The 13,496-nt window shown below is 34.1% G+C and overlaps 1 protein-coding gene across 2 annotated transcripts in view; it reads left to right on the top strand.

Moving 5' to 3' along the window:
- LOC136037822 (protein Fe65 homolog) overlaps nt 1–13,496 on the top strand; it is a 190,539-nt gene that overhangs the window by 156,472 nt on the left and 20,571 nt on the right. For both annotated transcript variants that reach the window (XM_065720661.1, XM_065720670.1), the window contains exons 9-11: nt 2,052–2,179; nt 2,891–3,057; nt 5,954–6,043. In XM_065720661.1, the coding sequence (XP_065576733.1) occupies nt 2,052–2,179; nt 2,891–3,057; nt 5,954–6,043 (385 nt within the window). The remainder of the gene's footprint in view (nt 1–2,051; nt 2,180–2,890; nt 3,058–5,953; nt 6,044–13,496) is intronic.

The following is a 13,496-nucleotide window of genomic DNA, read 5'->3' as shown; positions in this document are numbered from 1 at the left end:
GCATGACAAAACTTCCAAATAGAAAAACCCAAAGAAGGAATTTTATTTCGGAGAAACTATTGTAAGCTCCAGTTGTTAGGAGATCGAGACCTGTCGAACCGCGTTGGAAAAAAAATTATAGCTGGTCCAGAACAGAAGTTACCTCTAGAACGTCGAAACTTCGGAAATTATTTCTTAGAGAACGAAGCAACTTGGTAGCCTATATAGAACACTTCACTTCTTCTTGCATACTTTTCATAGCACTAGTCAATAAAAATATAAGAAACATCAAAATCGAAAATTTGAGAAAATTCCAAAAAAAATCGGAACGAGATGGACTTTTCCGGAATTATTTCCGGGAAATCTGTAAGAGCTACGGAATTTTGTGCTCCGGTTCTCGAAGACACAAATGAAAGTTCTACATGAGTTCAGCATAACTGTATTTCTAACAAGTTTATTTCCGAAGCTAGGGTCGTCTTAACTTGACGCCAAACATCGAACGCACAGTTTAAGAAAAAAACGGTTTTATTTTTTTTTATGGAAAACTGTTAGAAATTTTAGGAACTTCTCTGGAACTTTTTTACTCTGTTTCACGTTTCCCTTCCCTCTGAAAGATCTCAAATTTTTAACTCTTACCACTTCGGAGCTACAGGTCGCTGATCACGGTGAAAAAAAAAAAAAAAAAAAAACTACGAAAGCAGTAGTGTTGCTCCGCAAGACAATGAATCATACATATAATAAATAAAAATGGAATAGCGATCGAAAGTAAAGATATTTTCCACGAAACACCTTAGATTAGGTATTCTTTTCTTAGAAAGCACTGCCGTTCTATGACGAACAAATAAATTTTCAAATGGGGTAAATTCCATTTGATTAGACAGTGAAAAAAAAAAAAAAAAAAAAAAAAAAAAAAAAAAAAAAAAAAAAAAACAGGTAAAAAAGTCCAGATATATGTGATCGTATATGCTGTACATGTGATCGAAATAACTTGACTCTTGTTCCTGTTTTTTTTTTTTTTTTTTTTTTTTTTATACTGTCTAAATAAATAAAATTATCCCCATATGAAAATTTGTTTGTTCGAAAGTAGAAAGAAAATGGATTTTAATCTTGTCATGATTTATGACGAAAACTCAAACTCGAAAATTGTAGAATCGGTCCAACTGGGAAGAAATTTTTATTCCTTCCACATCCTAGTTACATTTTTAATTGTATTTGGTACTCATCAAAAAGAAATTCATTTCACAATTTTATTCATTCATATAATAATCGTAATTTATTTTCCTTTTTTTTCCGAATCAAACCATTTGGCTTTTCAGGCTTTGATTTTTTAGCAGTTACAATTTTTGGAACAAATTGACTTGCTCCTGGTATCCCACTGTATGTGTTCTTGTATCCAAGTTTTACCATTCATTTATTTAGTGAACTTTTATTCTCCAACTCATCGTGGTTTACGCATGTATAGGCTCTCAAACGAATTGAAAGGAGGGGTTGTAGCCCCTTTAGTGATAGTTATTTATATTTGAAATACGTTTGTTGTTTGGTTTGTTCGTTTTATGTTTGAAATTCAAAACACTATCTTTATATGTACGTTACTAATAGAACTCAACTTTTTTAACCTCTTATCTTCTATAATGATATTTTTTTCATCAACTCTATCTAGTTTCCCTTTAGGTGAAAGAAATGTGGTAGCATAGGTTTATATAAACATCTCGTGTATTCCTAAGAGCTGGACTAATTCCAAAATTGAACCCTTGTCTATTTCACGATCACTCGTCCAAAAAAATAGATGTTTTGATGCTCTCTTTAGTATTGGATTTGTACTGTTGAAAATAAAGTCTATAAACTATCTATCCACTTAATATATGTCTCTTTAGTGTGAAAATGCTACCGATCGTTTTTTTAAATCTTGTATTGTTTTTAGTTGCTAAATATATATATATATATATATATATATATATATATATATATATATATATATATATATATATATATATTATATATATATATATATATATATATATATATATATATATATATATATATATATATATATATGTGTATATTTTTTGCAGGGAAAAGATCTTTTTATGGATTTGGATGATGCGTCTTTAAAGCTAGTCGACCCAGAATCCTTAACAATACTCAATAGCCAGCCAATTCATACTATCCGTGTTTGGGGAGTTGGAAGAGATAATGGAAGGTTAGTTATCAAAGCTGTTGTAAAACGGAATCGTGCTCTTTCTTTCTGCCTCTCTCCCTCTCTCTCTCTCTCTCTCTCTCTCTCTCTCTCTCTCTCACTTTCTTTTTATCCCTCCTCCTCTGTATTCCCCCCTCTCTCTCTCTTTTTTCTTTCTTTCCATCCATCCTCCTCTTTCTTTCACCTCGCATTCTCTTTCTCTCTCGTAAATTGTGTTCGTCTTGAATTTGAAACAGCACTACATCTTTTATCACTATTTAACGGGCTGTAATCTCTCTACGCAATGTAGAGTAATTGTGAAAGTTAATCGTGATTAGTTGACACATTAGTGTAAATATATTTGTCAATAGTAGAGAATTTTCCGAAAATCATTGGTTTAAGGGGAGGAATCTAAAAGATCTTATATTCTAGAGCTTTCTCCTACTGTCTTACTATTGATGAGCTAGAACTCTTGTTGAGAAATTTTAATTGTAACCAAATCACAAACAATTTTTCCTGCAAAAAAATTGACCTGCAATAAAAAGAAGAAGATAAATTCGCTAATTGTGTGCTGTGGAATCTAAAAATTTTAATTTATCTTTGACAGCTATGACGGTCCTTGTGATTTTTCTTTCTTCTCATTCTTCCCATGAAGAAAAGACGTATTAATAAATGGTTGTTTGGATAAGGTTGCTAGTCTGTTCATTCAATTTGTATAGGATTGTTTTTTTTCAGAGATTTTGCTTACGTTGCGAGAGACAAATCTACACGTATTCACAAATGTCATGTATTCAGATGTGATACTCCTGCCAGGATTATTGCCAACACACTTAGAGATATATGTAAGAAGATCATGATTGAGCGATCTTTGTCCCAAAATATGAATCGGTCTTTAGATCTTGGTACGATATTTCTTCTTCTTTTTTAATTTGTTTTTCTTTATATATGAGTTCTGGTTTCAGGTTTATTAGATGAAAAAAAAAATGAAGAAAATTGACGAAGAATATCAGTTGCTTATTTTGATTGAACCTTCGTCGGTTGTTTTTAACGATTTTCCAGTTTTGTTTTTGCTTTTCTGCTGGAGTACGGGAAATATACTTGGGTAAATTTGAATAAGGAATGAGCCAAGTTTTAGAAAAAAAATTCTATTATCCACTCGCAAGGATTATGTTGGTTCATTTCAGTTCTTTAATCTATGTTTTTGATATATTTCAGGTTTAATATACAAAGTTAGACAGTCAGGTGTTTCGAAACTGAGGTATAAAAAAAATGGTTTTAATCGATTTTGATGCATTAAGAGCTTATATAATACTTTAAATTATTCTCTTCTTTTTCTTATATTGTTGTCCTAGGGCTGCACCAGAATAAGTGTTGCCATGTCATAATTGTATTTGATTTTGTCAAAATATAGGCATGAGCTCTCATAACTGCTGAGAAATAACATTGAAAAATACTACAGTATCATAAAATATGTAAATTATTAAATATGGAAAGTATTTCTTATTATGTTAATTTTTCTATTTAGCTAACTTGTGGGAGGAGAGTATGAAGGTAAAATGTTCAGAGAGGGGGTTCATGCAGCCGTGCATACTATGTCACCATATGCAGGCTGTGTGTATAGTTTTTATATGATTCATACTGGAAAGAGATTAGCGTGGCAATGACATGAGATCGTTTCTCAGGGGGGGGGGGGGTATTTTAACAACGGAATAAGCATCAGGGGTTTGTTGATTCTATTTAGAGTCCTCTCATAAAGAGAGATTCCAGGAAGCTCAAAGGCTGGTGGAAATTGCCTTCTTTACGAAAGTTTTTCCTAACATAACATTTTTACTGTCATATGGTTGAATTTTGTAGAAACACTTCTTTCTTTGACAGAAAGCTATTCTTCGTCAAGGTATCAAGTCAGACATCTTTCTAAATTTAGTCAAAGGTTTGTGTCTGGAAAGGCAAATAGCAGTTCGGATGGACTGTAGTTTTCATTATTTTTTATTAGTGTAATAGTTAATTCTATTTTTTTCTGCGCGCCCAACGTGATTCAATGACAGAAGAAAAGGGGTTGTAAACTGTTTTATAGAAATTTTGCTACCTATGATAAAAACATGTGGTTTACATGAAAAGTACTTTACGTGCCTGTACTGCCTTAGTCTAACTTGCTGATGAGTTACTATTTTGGAACGCAAACCATGTGACAACTGTTGGGCATAATAGTGACGAAAGCCTGGGAAATTGATTTATGTAAAGCTGCAGTTGACTGTATAGCTGCATTTGACAACTGCTGGGCATGATAGTGACAAAAGACTGAGAAATTGGCTTGTGTAAACCTGCATGTGACAACTGATGGGCATGATATTGACAAAAGTTCGGGAAATTGGTTTATGTAAAGCTGCAGTTGACTGTAAAGCTGTATGTGACAACTGGTAGGCATAATAGTGACGAAAGTCTGGGAAATTGGTCTGTGTAAAGCTGCAGTTGACTGTAAAGCTGCATGTGACAACTTGTTGGCATGATAGTGACGAAAGTCTGGGAAATTGGTTTATGTAAAGCTTGACTTAAAATAAAACAACCCTTTACTAGGAACACGCATAGGAAACAGTTCTTAATAAAGACTGTAAGTAAAGAATGAACCGACCCATAGCAACCGAAACTCTTAAAAAAAGAATTATGATAATAACTAACGCATCAAATAATGCTTTTTTTTGGGCCGATTTCAAATATTTAAATTTTATCATAATAATGATAAAATTTTATTTCATCATCAATAATAAAATTAATGATAATTAATTTTGGTAATTTTGACGGGTAATATTACCCATCGAAAGCTAATGGCCTGAGAAAATTTTCCGATTTTCGAAAAAAGGGGACAAAAAAAAAATATAAGGACTTACATGATCGCGATGACACAGGAAAATTTTATGAAGGTAATCACATTACCTACGTCGCCTCAACTCTGGTAGTAATTATTTTCGAAATCACGGAAAGTGGACAAAATATCAGGATAGCTGTTATTTAAAGACGCTTTGAAGTAATTGAATGAGTTAAACTCTACTGTCTTATAGACGCTTAATTGTTATATATGAGTCTTTGGTGCCCCTACAAAAATATGATTCTCAGTTATAAATCTGATGCAAGAGGTGTATAGTGGTAGGGTAGAACTTTATGGAAGACGGCTTTTGTACCTTATAATAACGCCCAGTTTTCTAGAACAGAATGATTTCAGTTTACTCAAGTGGTCAGACCAGGAGAGATCTGAGGGGATATGTGGCCTCAGAAGGCGTGAGGGCTGAATTCCAACAACAGGTTCACCTCTGAAAGGTGAAAACGGGTAACCCTCGGTTGTATTGATCGAACTTTAAGGAGCTCTTCTCTCTTATTTGCGCTGAAATTAACTTGCCAGATTTTCGCTTAAGCCTCCATACTTAATAATCAACTGGAAAATTTAAATTGATTTTGCTGGAAGGACTATTTTTAGAACGCCAATCGGGTCTTTGTATTTTCAGTGTAAGGGTGAATTTTATTTACTAGGCTGCCACCTAAATTGTTTACAAATCCTAAACGAAAGTTCGTCTAAATTTGTATATTTGAGCTCCTGAACAAAAAAATGTTTAATTTTGTTTCTTGGTGGTACTACTTCTCTAGTTCAGAATGTTAGAACTGTAGTATTCGGTTCTCTTATTGTAATTACTGGAAACGTGACAATGTTGAACATGACCACTATTGGAAGACAATCACCATCTCTATAATAAGTTCAATTTCGTTGACACGAGTATGTAATTTTTTAAAGCTATGTAATATTTATAGCTGGATGTGGCCTTCGAGGGGGAGCCATTCGTCCGACGAATTTGCCCACTCAACAAAGAAAAGGTTTCAAAAGTCCGCAGGTTATACCAGGTAAAGAGAATCTTATTTCGTCTTTTGCTTCCAAGCTGGTTTTTGAAGATTCTTCAACTTTTTGTACTTTTTAAAGATTCAACTATTGAAAATCTTTTCAAAGACTGTCTATTGAATCTTATACTTTAGCTCTTTCACCAAAATATATTTTGTGAGCCCAAATAGGTAGGGAAGAAAAGCATTAGAATTGGCTTCCCTTATTCTTTAGCAAAATACAAAGTCAGAAACTTTTTTAGGCTTTTTATGGCTTATCTTGACAGACTGAATTTTTTGGATGAGTCCGTTCTGTGGCGCATTTTTTGTTTTTTCTTATTTATTTGTGAGTCCCAATTTCATTATATATGAATCTAATATGAAAAATAATCCTTAAACTGTCTGGCCCTATTCTATAGGGCTCAAAGTCAGGGCTGATGAATGTTTTAGAGGTTTACGTATTACGATTCCTGACATGGCTGAACTTTCCAGTTAAGCACATTCTAAGGTGCTTTTTTATTTTGCTATGTTTATGTGTAAATCCCACTTTCTAGGAAAATGGCTAAAGCAAGGATAGCTAGGCTAAGTGTTATTGATGCAGTAGGGTAAATTGCCAAAGATTGTACTTTTTGGCCATCTATCAGCGACCAAACAAAAAGCTGGTCGTCCCCGAATGTGAGGGGAAGGGTGAGATCTAATTATTTGAAGGAAATTGGAACGTCATGGGAGGGGGTAAAGAGTAAATCTCTGAAAGGATAGTGGTAGGGAGGAGCGTGCGCAGCTGTATTGGCCTTTAACGGCTTGGTACTATTTTGAGTTTTTAATAGTAGTAGTAGTAGTAATAATTGTAATTTATCTGCACAAAAACCTACCTTGAGGCCCTTCCTTTGTCCATGGTATGTATTGGGCTATACACATTATTTGGAGAAAATTGCCTTCATTGAAAGAACTTAGTTCATCTAAATTTTTGCCCAAATTCTAGCTTTTTCACTTAGGTTCCAGAAGTCCGCTGGTCCACTGGGGCTATCTTTTTCCCTTGACGATACATCAGCGTTGTTATATCTAGTTAATATAGCTTTTTTTAGGTTGGTGCAAGAATAAGGGGTGACTTTAAGTTGTAACTGTGAAATTAGTTTGTAAGGCTAAAATTCTCTGTACAAATTTATGTAAATTTAGCTTTACATTTCTAATTTCCTTTAATCATGTCTTTGAAAAACACTTCCATCAATCTTTTTTTTTTTATTTCAAACGAGGAAGTAAACAGTTTCTGATGCAACACTCGCTAAACATGACTAAAGAAAAATGTAATGAAGGGCGCGAGGAAAATCAAAACCGATGAATAAAAATATAATATAACATAACGCTTTAAACCATAATAAAATAGAATAGACAAAAATAGAGTAGACTGCAAAAATTGCGTTCGGGACCTCCTGTGAACCGTCCTCAGTGCAGAACTAAGAATAAAAAGTAAAAACGTTGATCAATTCCTTAGGACAATATAAAAAGATAAACCTTAAAAACAACCACTACTATAAAAAAGGCCCTTTCTAATCAGTGGGCAGCTGAATAAAATTCAGATATTGAATAGCTATTCAGATTTTCAATAGACAGTTCATTCATTTAAGTCTTTTTGAGCGTCAGTCGCTCACCAGGAATGGAGATACAAGTATTAGAGATTTTATTAGAGATTTTCGAAACACAATTTTGAAAATGAAATATCGGAATTTGTAAGATCATTATAATTCGGGCTCGATTTAGGGCAACTTTTTTTTTATATGATTATTGATTTCATCTGCCTCCCTGAAAACGTACATGAGACCTTTAACAGGGGCAAATGGAAATGTTATAAAACAAAATGAAGGAGCCTTAGTTATCGTAGAAGCATTGAGCCAAGGCGGAATCAAAACATTTGGGTCTTTGGCATGAACTTGTGGATTAAAAATCTGTGTTCCGATAATCTCTTTACTAATGGTTGATGAGTCCCAATACCCAATATAGAAACAACCACAAAAACGAGGGATTCTATGCACATCACTGCCCAGACTGGGGCTGATTTTATCCTTGCCTTAGTTGAAGAAACTTGTTGTCATGTTTAAAGGTGATGTTAAGGCTATGTTTTTAAACTGCTTCCTAGTTTTTTGCTCCACTTTGGAATATGGGGTTAAACAGGGAAGTTTTTTTTTTTTTATCGCTGACAAAAAGGGATGCCTTCAGTGGGATATTTTGGTGTTGATGCATCTTTTTCTGTCGTTTTAAACCTTTTTATCCGTAATGGATTCCAGCAAATTTATGGAAAATCTGTCGCAAAATAAAATGTCAATGATATAGTTCTGTTCTGGGTTTATGGGAGCTTTAGAATATTTTCGTAGCAGCAGATCAATTAAGGATATATCAATTCCTCTTTTTACGCAAAGAGGGTGGTTGGAGGAAAAATGCAAATACTTCATTATGTGTAAGCTTCCTATAAATAAAAAGCTCAAAGCTGAAAGACTTTTCACAATTAAAACATTTAGGAAAGGCCGTTTATGAATATCTCGTAGTTCTAAGGTGAACTAAAGATTAGAATCTAAGGTGTTAAGATGCGCCAAGAAGGTCGTAACTGACGTTTCTCCATGATCCCACAGAGAAATAACGTCATCCACAACCCCCCCCCCCCCCTAAAACGGTACTTCATGGTCAAAGTATGCAAAGCAGAAGTTTCATAAATTCCTTGTAAAAAATGGCCAAAAAAGGTGGAAGGTTTGTACTTCTTGGTACACTCATTGATTGGTTAACAATTGGATTTTATGTTGAAAAAAATCATTCATGGAAAAACTCATTGCTAACATTGATAAGACATATAACGTGTTTGATATCTTGTGTTTTGTAGTCCATTTGGTTGATATTATCTTCTAGTTTTCTTTGTAGAGAAAATTCGCATTTTTTAATCCCGGACCGAGTCCGTTAATTTTTTAATTAGAAATGGAATAGTTGTGGGCAAGTCAAGTCATGACTAATTGTAGAAATAGAAGAGGCAGATAGTCCAATTAAGTGAGAAGAAAAACATGGTATTAATTTTCCCCCCTTCATTGCTGTTGTTATCATCTCCCACTTATGCTACACCTATCATGCGTGTCACTCCACAATGCCAAAACTAAAGTCAACCTGTTGGAGGGCCTCCCCGGGGAAGACACGCTGGTTCTACCAATATAATGGAAAATTTTCAAGTATACTTGAAATTTTTCTTATATGCTTGAAAACTTTCTTATATTCTTTTCTTATTTACTATTAACACATAGTAAATTTGCATAAGCAAGGGGATAAAAATTTGTGGACAACCATTTTCCCTATTTGGCAGCTGGAGAGCTGTGAGAGGCCACAGTAGGGCGCAGAGGAACTCCATCTTTGTGGAGTTTGAGATATCCTAAAATATAAGAACTAAAAGGCTTTGGAATAAAATATTTTATATATTCTGTATTGTAATGTTCTTTCTACTTGTCGTTTGTATTTATTGTGGAAAGGCAATGTGGTCTTTGTTGCTAGTTACATAAGTTTTGTTGAGACTTTGTCAAGAATAACAACTTTATTCCCTTTGTCAGCCAAAGGGACTGACCAAGTCTTTTTTTCAACTGTCTGAGAGTTAGTCAGTCTTTGTGATATTTTAAGTTTTAAGAACACGGGATGAAACCAAGATTGCTCTTAATTATCTTTTCTTTAAGTAACTCTGAATTTTCCCTAGTGCCTCTAGAACCAAATATACCTGGCTCCACACTGGAGACTCTGAAGTAGTTTTTAGGGGGACGACAGAATTCCAGAAGCATGTACACCAAAAGCCGTCTTTAATAGATTTATGAAGAAACGGATCGAAGTGTCATTTATGAATTTATTACTCCTGATCTTTCATATTATTTTATCAGAAAACCAAATGTCACAACCTAGTAGAATCTCTGATAGTACTATGATTGTTAAGTGATTAGCGTTCAAAAAAGCCTTACATAAAAGTAATTCCCAATTGAAAGTTTAAATATGCATTCAATATCAGATTTTTCAGTCAGTTGCCCTTTCTACGTTCCTTTTATCTTATTGTTTTTGGTTAAGGTGTATCGTTCTTTATTACCCTGTGGAGTTACCGGCATTCTCTTTGTTTTTGTTTCGTTCTGGGCTGAGAACGGTTGAGTGGGTGCCTTGACCGAAATATTTGCATAGTATTATCTCCATGTGACTATCCTCTTTTTTTCTTCTTTGTTACGATTTTTTGCTTTGAATTGAAAAAAAAAAATCTGTTTTAAGCTAGGTGGCAGCAAGATCTCTTGCGTTTTGGAATCAGAGTTGAAAAATGGGTTTCTTCGGCCATTCAAATTGTATTAAAAACAATAGCTTGGAATTCCCAGTAATTTTCTAAGTGTTTTTTTTTTCAATCTACTAATTTGTCATAGTCAACAGAATAGCAATGACTATGTTTTTATATATATTAAATTTTGTTTAAAAAAATTTCGTAAAAGGCTGTGGAGAATTTCGCTTTGAATTGAAAATAATGAGGCGCAGTTCACATTGTGAGGGGTTTTGATCATCTTCCGCTTAACAAAATTTACAGTTCTTAAGTAGAATTACTACCTAGCTAAAGGGGCGATGTATAGTTAAAGTATCTATAAGTCAATATAAGAAAAATAAATTACAAAATGGAAGGATTTCCGAAAAAAGAAATCCAAAGTAGCATGTACTTCAAGCCCAGCACAGTCAAATATAAGTAATGCGTCAAGAAAAATACGTAGCATCATACGTAGAACTGCATATTACGTAAGGAGCATAATACGTAGAGTTGATGGCAAAATAAAGTAGCGAATAAAGTAGTGGACGAATAAAGTAGAGGACTTGCAATATTTTTCTGTTGGAAAAGTGAAATTTCTGCTGTCAGAACTTACGTTTATAATTAATAAGTAATGGATGATAACTGTCTTCTGGAGCGCAGTTTAAAGCCAAGTTTCAATGGGTAAAATTAATTATTTCTGTTTAAAATACGTGATTATCAAATAGTTCGTGGTAACGAAGTGAAGTAAGGAGCGACCCGGCTCAATAGTAAATGAAAAGGAATTTTGATACTAATAGATATATCAAAAGAATTGGATTTTCGTTTAGATTTCAAATATATCAGTTTTATTAAATTTAGTCTTACCCATCAAAAGACACAAGCCTGAGAAAATTTGCCTTATCTTGGAAAACAGGAGGAAATACCCCCTAAAAGTCATAGAATCTTAACGAAAATCACACCATCGCATTCAGCGTATCAGAGAACCCCACTGTAGAAATTTCAAGCTCTCATCTACAAAAATACGGAACTTCGTAATCAGAAGACTGATCACTAGTGCGTGTTTATTTATTTATTTATTTTTCCAGAGGTGGTCGTATCCACTCAGTGGTCCTAGGATGTCGCGAGAGGTTTCATTCTAATGGAAATGAAAAGTTCTAGTGGCCTTTTTAAGTGAACAAAAACTAGAGGGCACCTAGGCCCCCTCCAACGCTCATTTTTTCCCAAAGTTAACGGATCAAAATTTTGAGATAACCATTTTGTTCAGCGTAGTCGAAAAACATAATAATATGTCTTTGGGGACAACTTACCCCCCATAGTTTCCGGAGAGGGGCTGCAAGTTACAAACTTTGACCAGTGTTTACATACAGTAATGTTATTGAGAAGTGTACAGACGTTTTTTGGGGGATTTTTGGTTGGGGGGTTTAAGGGAAGGGAGCCACGTTGAAGGATCATTACTTGGGGGAATTTGTCATGCGGGAAGAGAAATTCCATGAAGGGGGCGAAGGATTTTCTAGCATTATCTAAACAATAAAAAAAATAAATAGGAAAAAGTTTTTCAACTGAAAGTACGGAGCAGCATTAAAACTTAAAACGAACAGAAACTATTGTGCATATGAGGGGCTCATCTCCTCCTAAATACCTTGCTCTTTTCACTAAAGTACTTTTAGTAAGTTCAACTATTTATTCTACGGCCCTTGTGATTCTGGGGTCATTCGTAGAATTGGCACAAAATTTAAGCTTTATTGTAAAGAGCGAGGTATTGACGAGGGGGCAAGCACCCTCATATACGTAATAAAAATATACAAATATAGAAGTTCGTTACGTAACTTAATTTGTAATTTGTGTATATCTATTACTAACAAAAAGGTTCCTGATTAAAACTAAAAAGTTCTATTTGCTTTTATAAGTTACCAAAAAATGTAGGCCAACTAGCCCTCCTCCCCCACCCATTTTTTTTTTATCAAAATCGTCCGAACAAAAGTATTAGAAAGCCATTTAGACAATAAAAATTAATATGCAAATTTTGTTTTAAATATTCATGTGTGATGAGCCAAAATCAAAACATGCATTAATTTAAAAACGTTCAAAAATTAAATAAAAAAAATAGTTTTTTTAACTACTAATAAGGAGCGATATTAAAACTTGAAAGATTGAATAGAAATTATTCCGTATATTAAAGGGTTGTCCCCTCCTTAACGCCTTGCTGCTAACGCTAAAGTTCTTTATTGTTTTGAAAAGTAGAGTTGTGATAAAGAGTCGAACTTTAGCCTAAAGAGCGGGGCATTATGGAGGGAGAACCTTTTTCATATACGGAATAATTTCTGTTCGTTTTAAGTTTTAATGTCGCTCCTGACTTGCAGTTAAAACATTTTGTTTATTCAATGACCAAATTGGACCACTTTGACCAATAAACGAACACGCTAGTTTCTTTTGCCTGTTTTGATCATATATAGTTAAACTTAAAGGTATGGTCCATTTTAGGATGAAGGTAATAGCTTGAGTGTAGCATACATAATTAGTAATCGTTATACATAAATTTAATATGTAATTATAATTAGAATACATAAATATATCAAAAATACAAATAAAATTAATGACAATCAGCTTCTTTGACGTGTCCTCTCTCTCTCATCTCTTGACAAAAATCGGCTAATCAATTCAAAATGTAGAAAGCACTGATTTTTGCCCGTGAAATATTTTGTTACCAGGAGACTTGGGATTCTCTATAGACTTTGAACTTGATACCTAGGGATATTGAGCGGGAGCTTCCCTTTGTTTGGAGACAGGTTTATGGTCTGGTTGAACAATCCTTTCAGATAGAATTGGGATCCTCGATACTTTGTTCTTGCTACAGTAGATTGGATGGGCTATAGAAGAAATTAAATCTTTGAAAAAGAAAGCCGACTTTAGATGTGAATGTTGTATTATTTAACTCTATCTAACTGATGAACAGATGATGCCTCGATTCTCAATCTAGAAAAAGATGTACCCTACTGTTGACTAACGATCTAGGTCTACCATTTACAACTCACTACTGAAGTATCGTGCCGCCTGGAAGTCAACGGATCAAAATTTTGAGATAGCCATTTGGTTCAGCATAATGGAAAAATATAATAACTATGTCTCTGAGGGCGACTTAATCCCCAACAGACCCCGGGCGAAGGGCTGCAAGTTGTTAACTTTGCCTGCTGT

Source organism: Artemia franciscana, chromosome 2 (genome assembly GCF_032884065.1).
Source record: "Artemia franciscana chromosome 2, ASM3288406v1, whole genome shotgun sequence".
Classification (NCBI taxonomy): Eukaryota; Metazoa; Arthropoda; class Branchiopoda; order Anostraca; family Artemiidae; genus Artemia; species Artemia franciscana.
The sequence above is the reverse complement of the archived record's forward strand: the minus strand, read 5'-3'. Positions and strand labels throughout refer to the sequence as shown.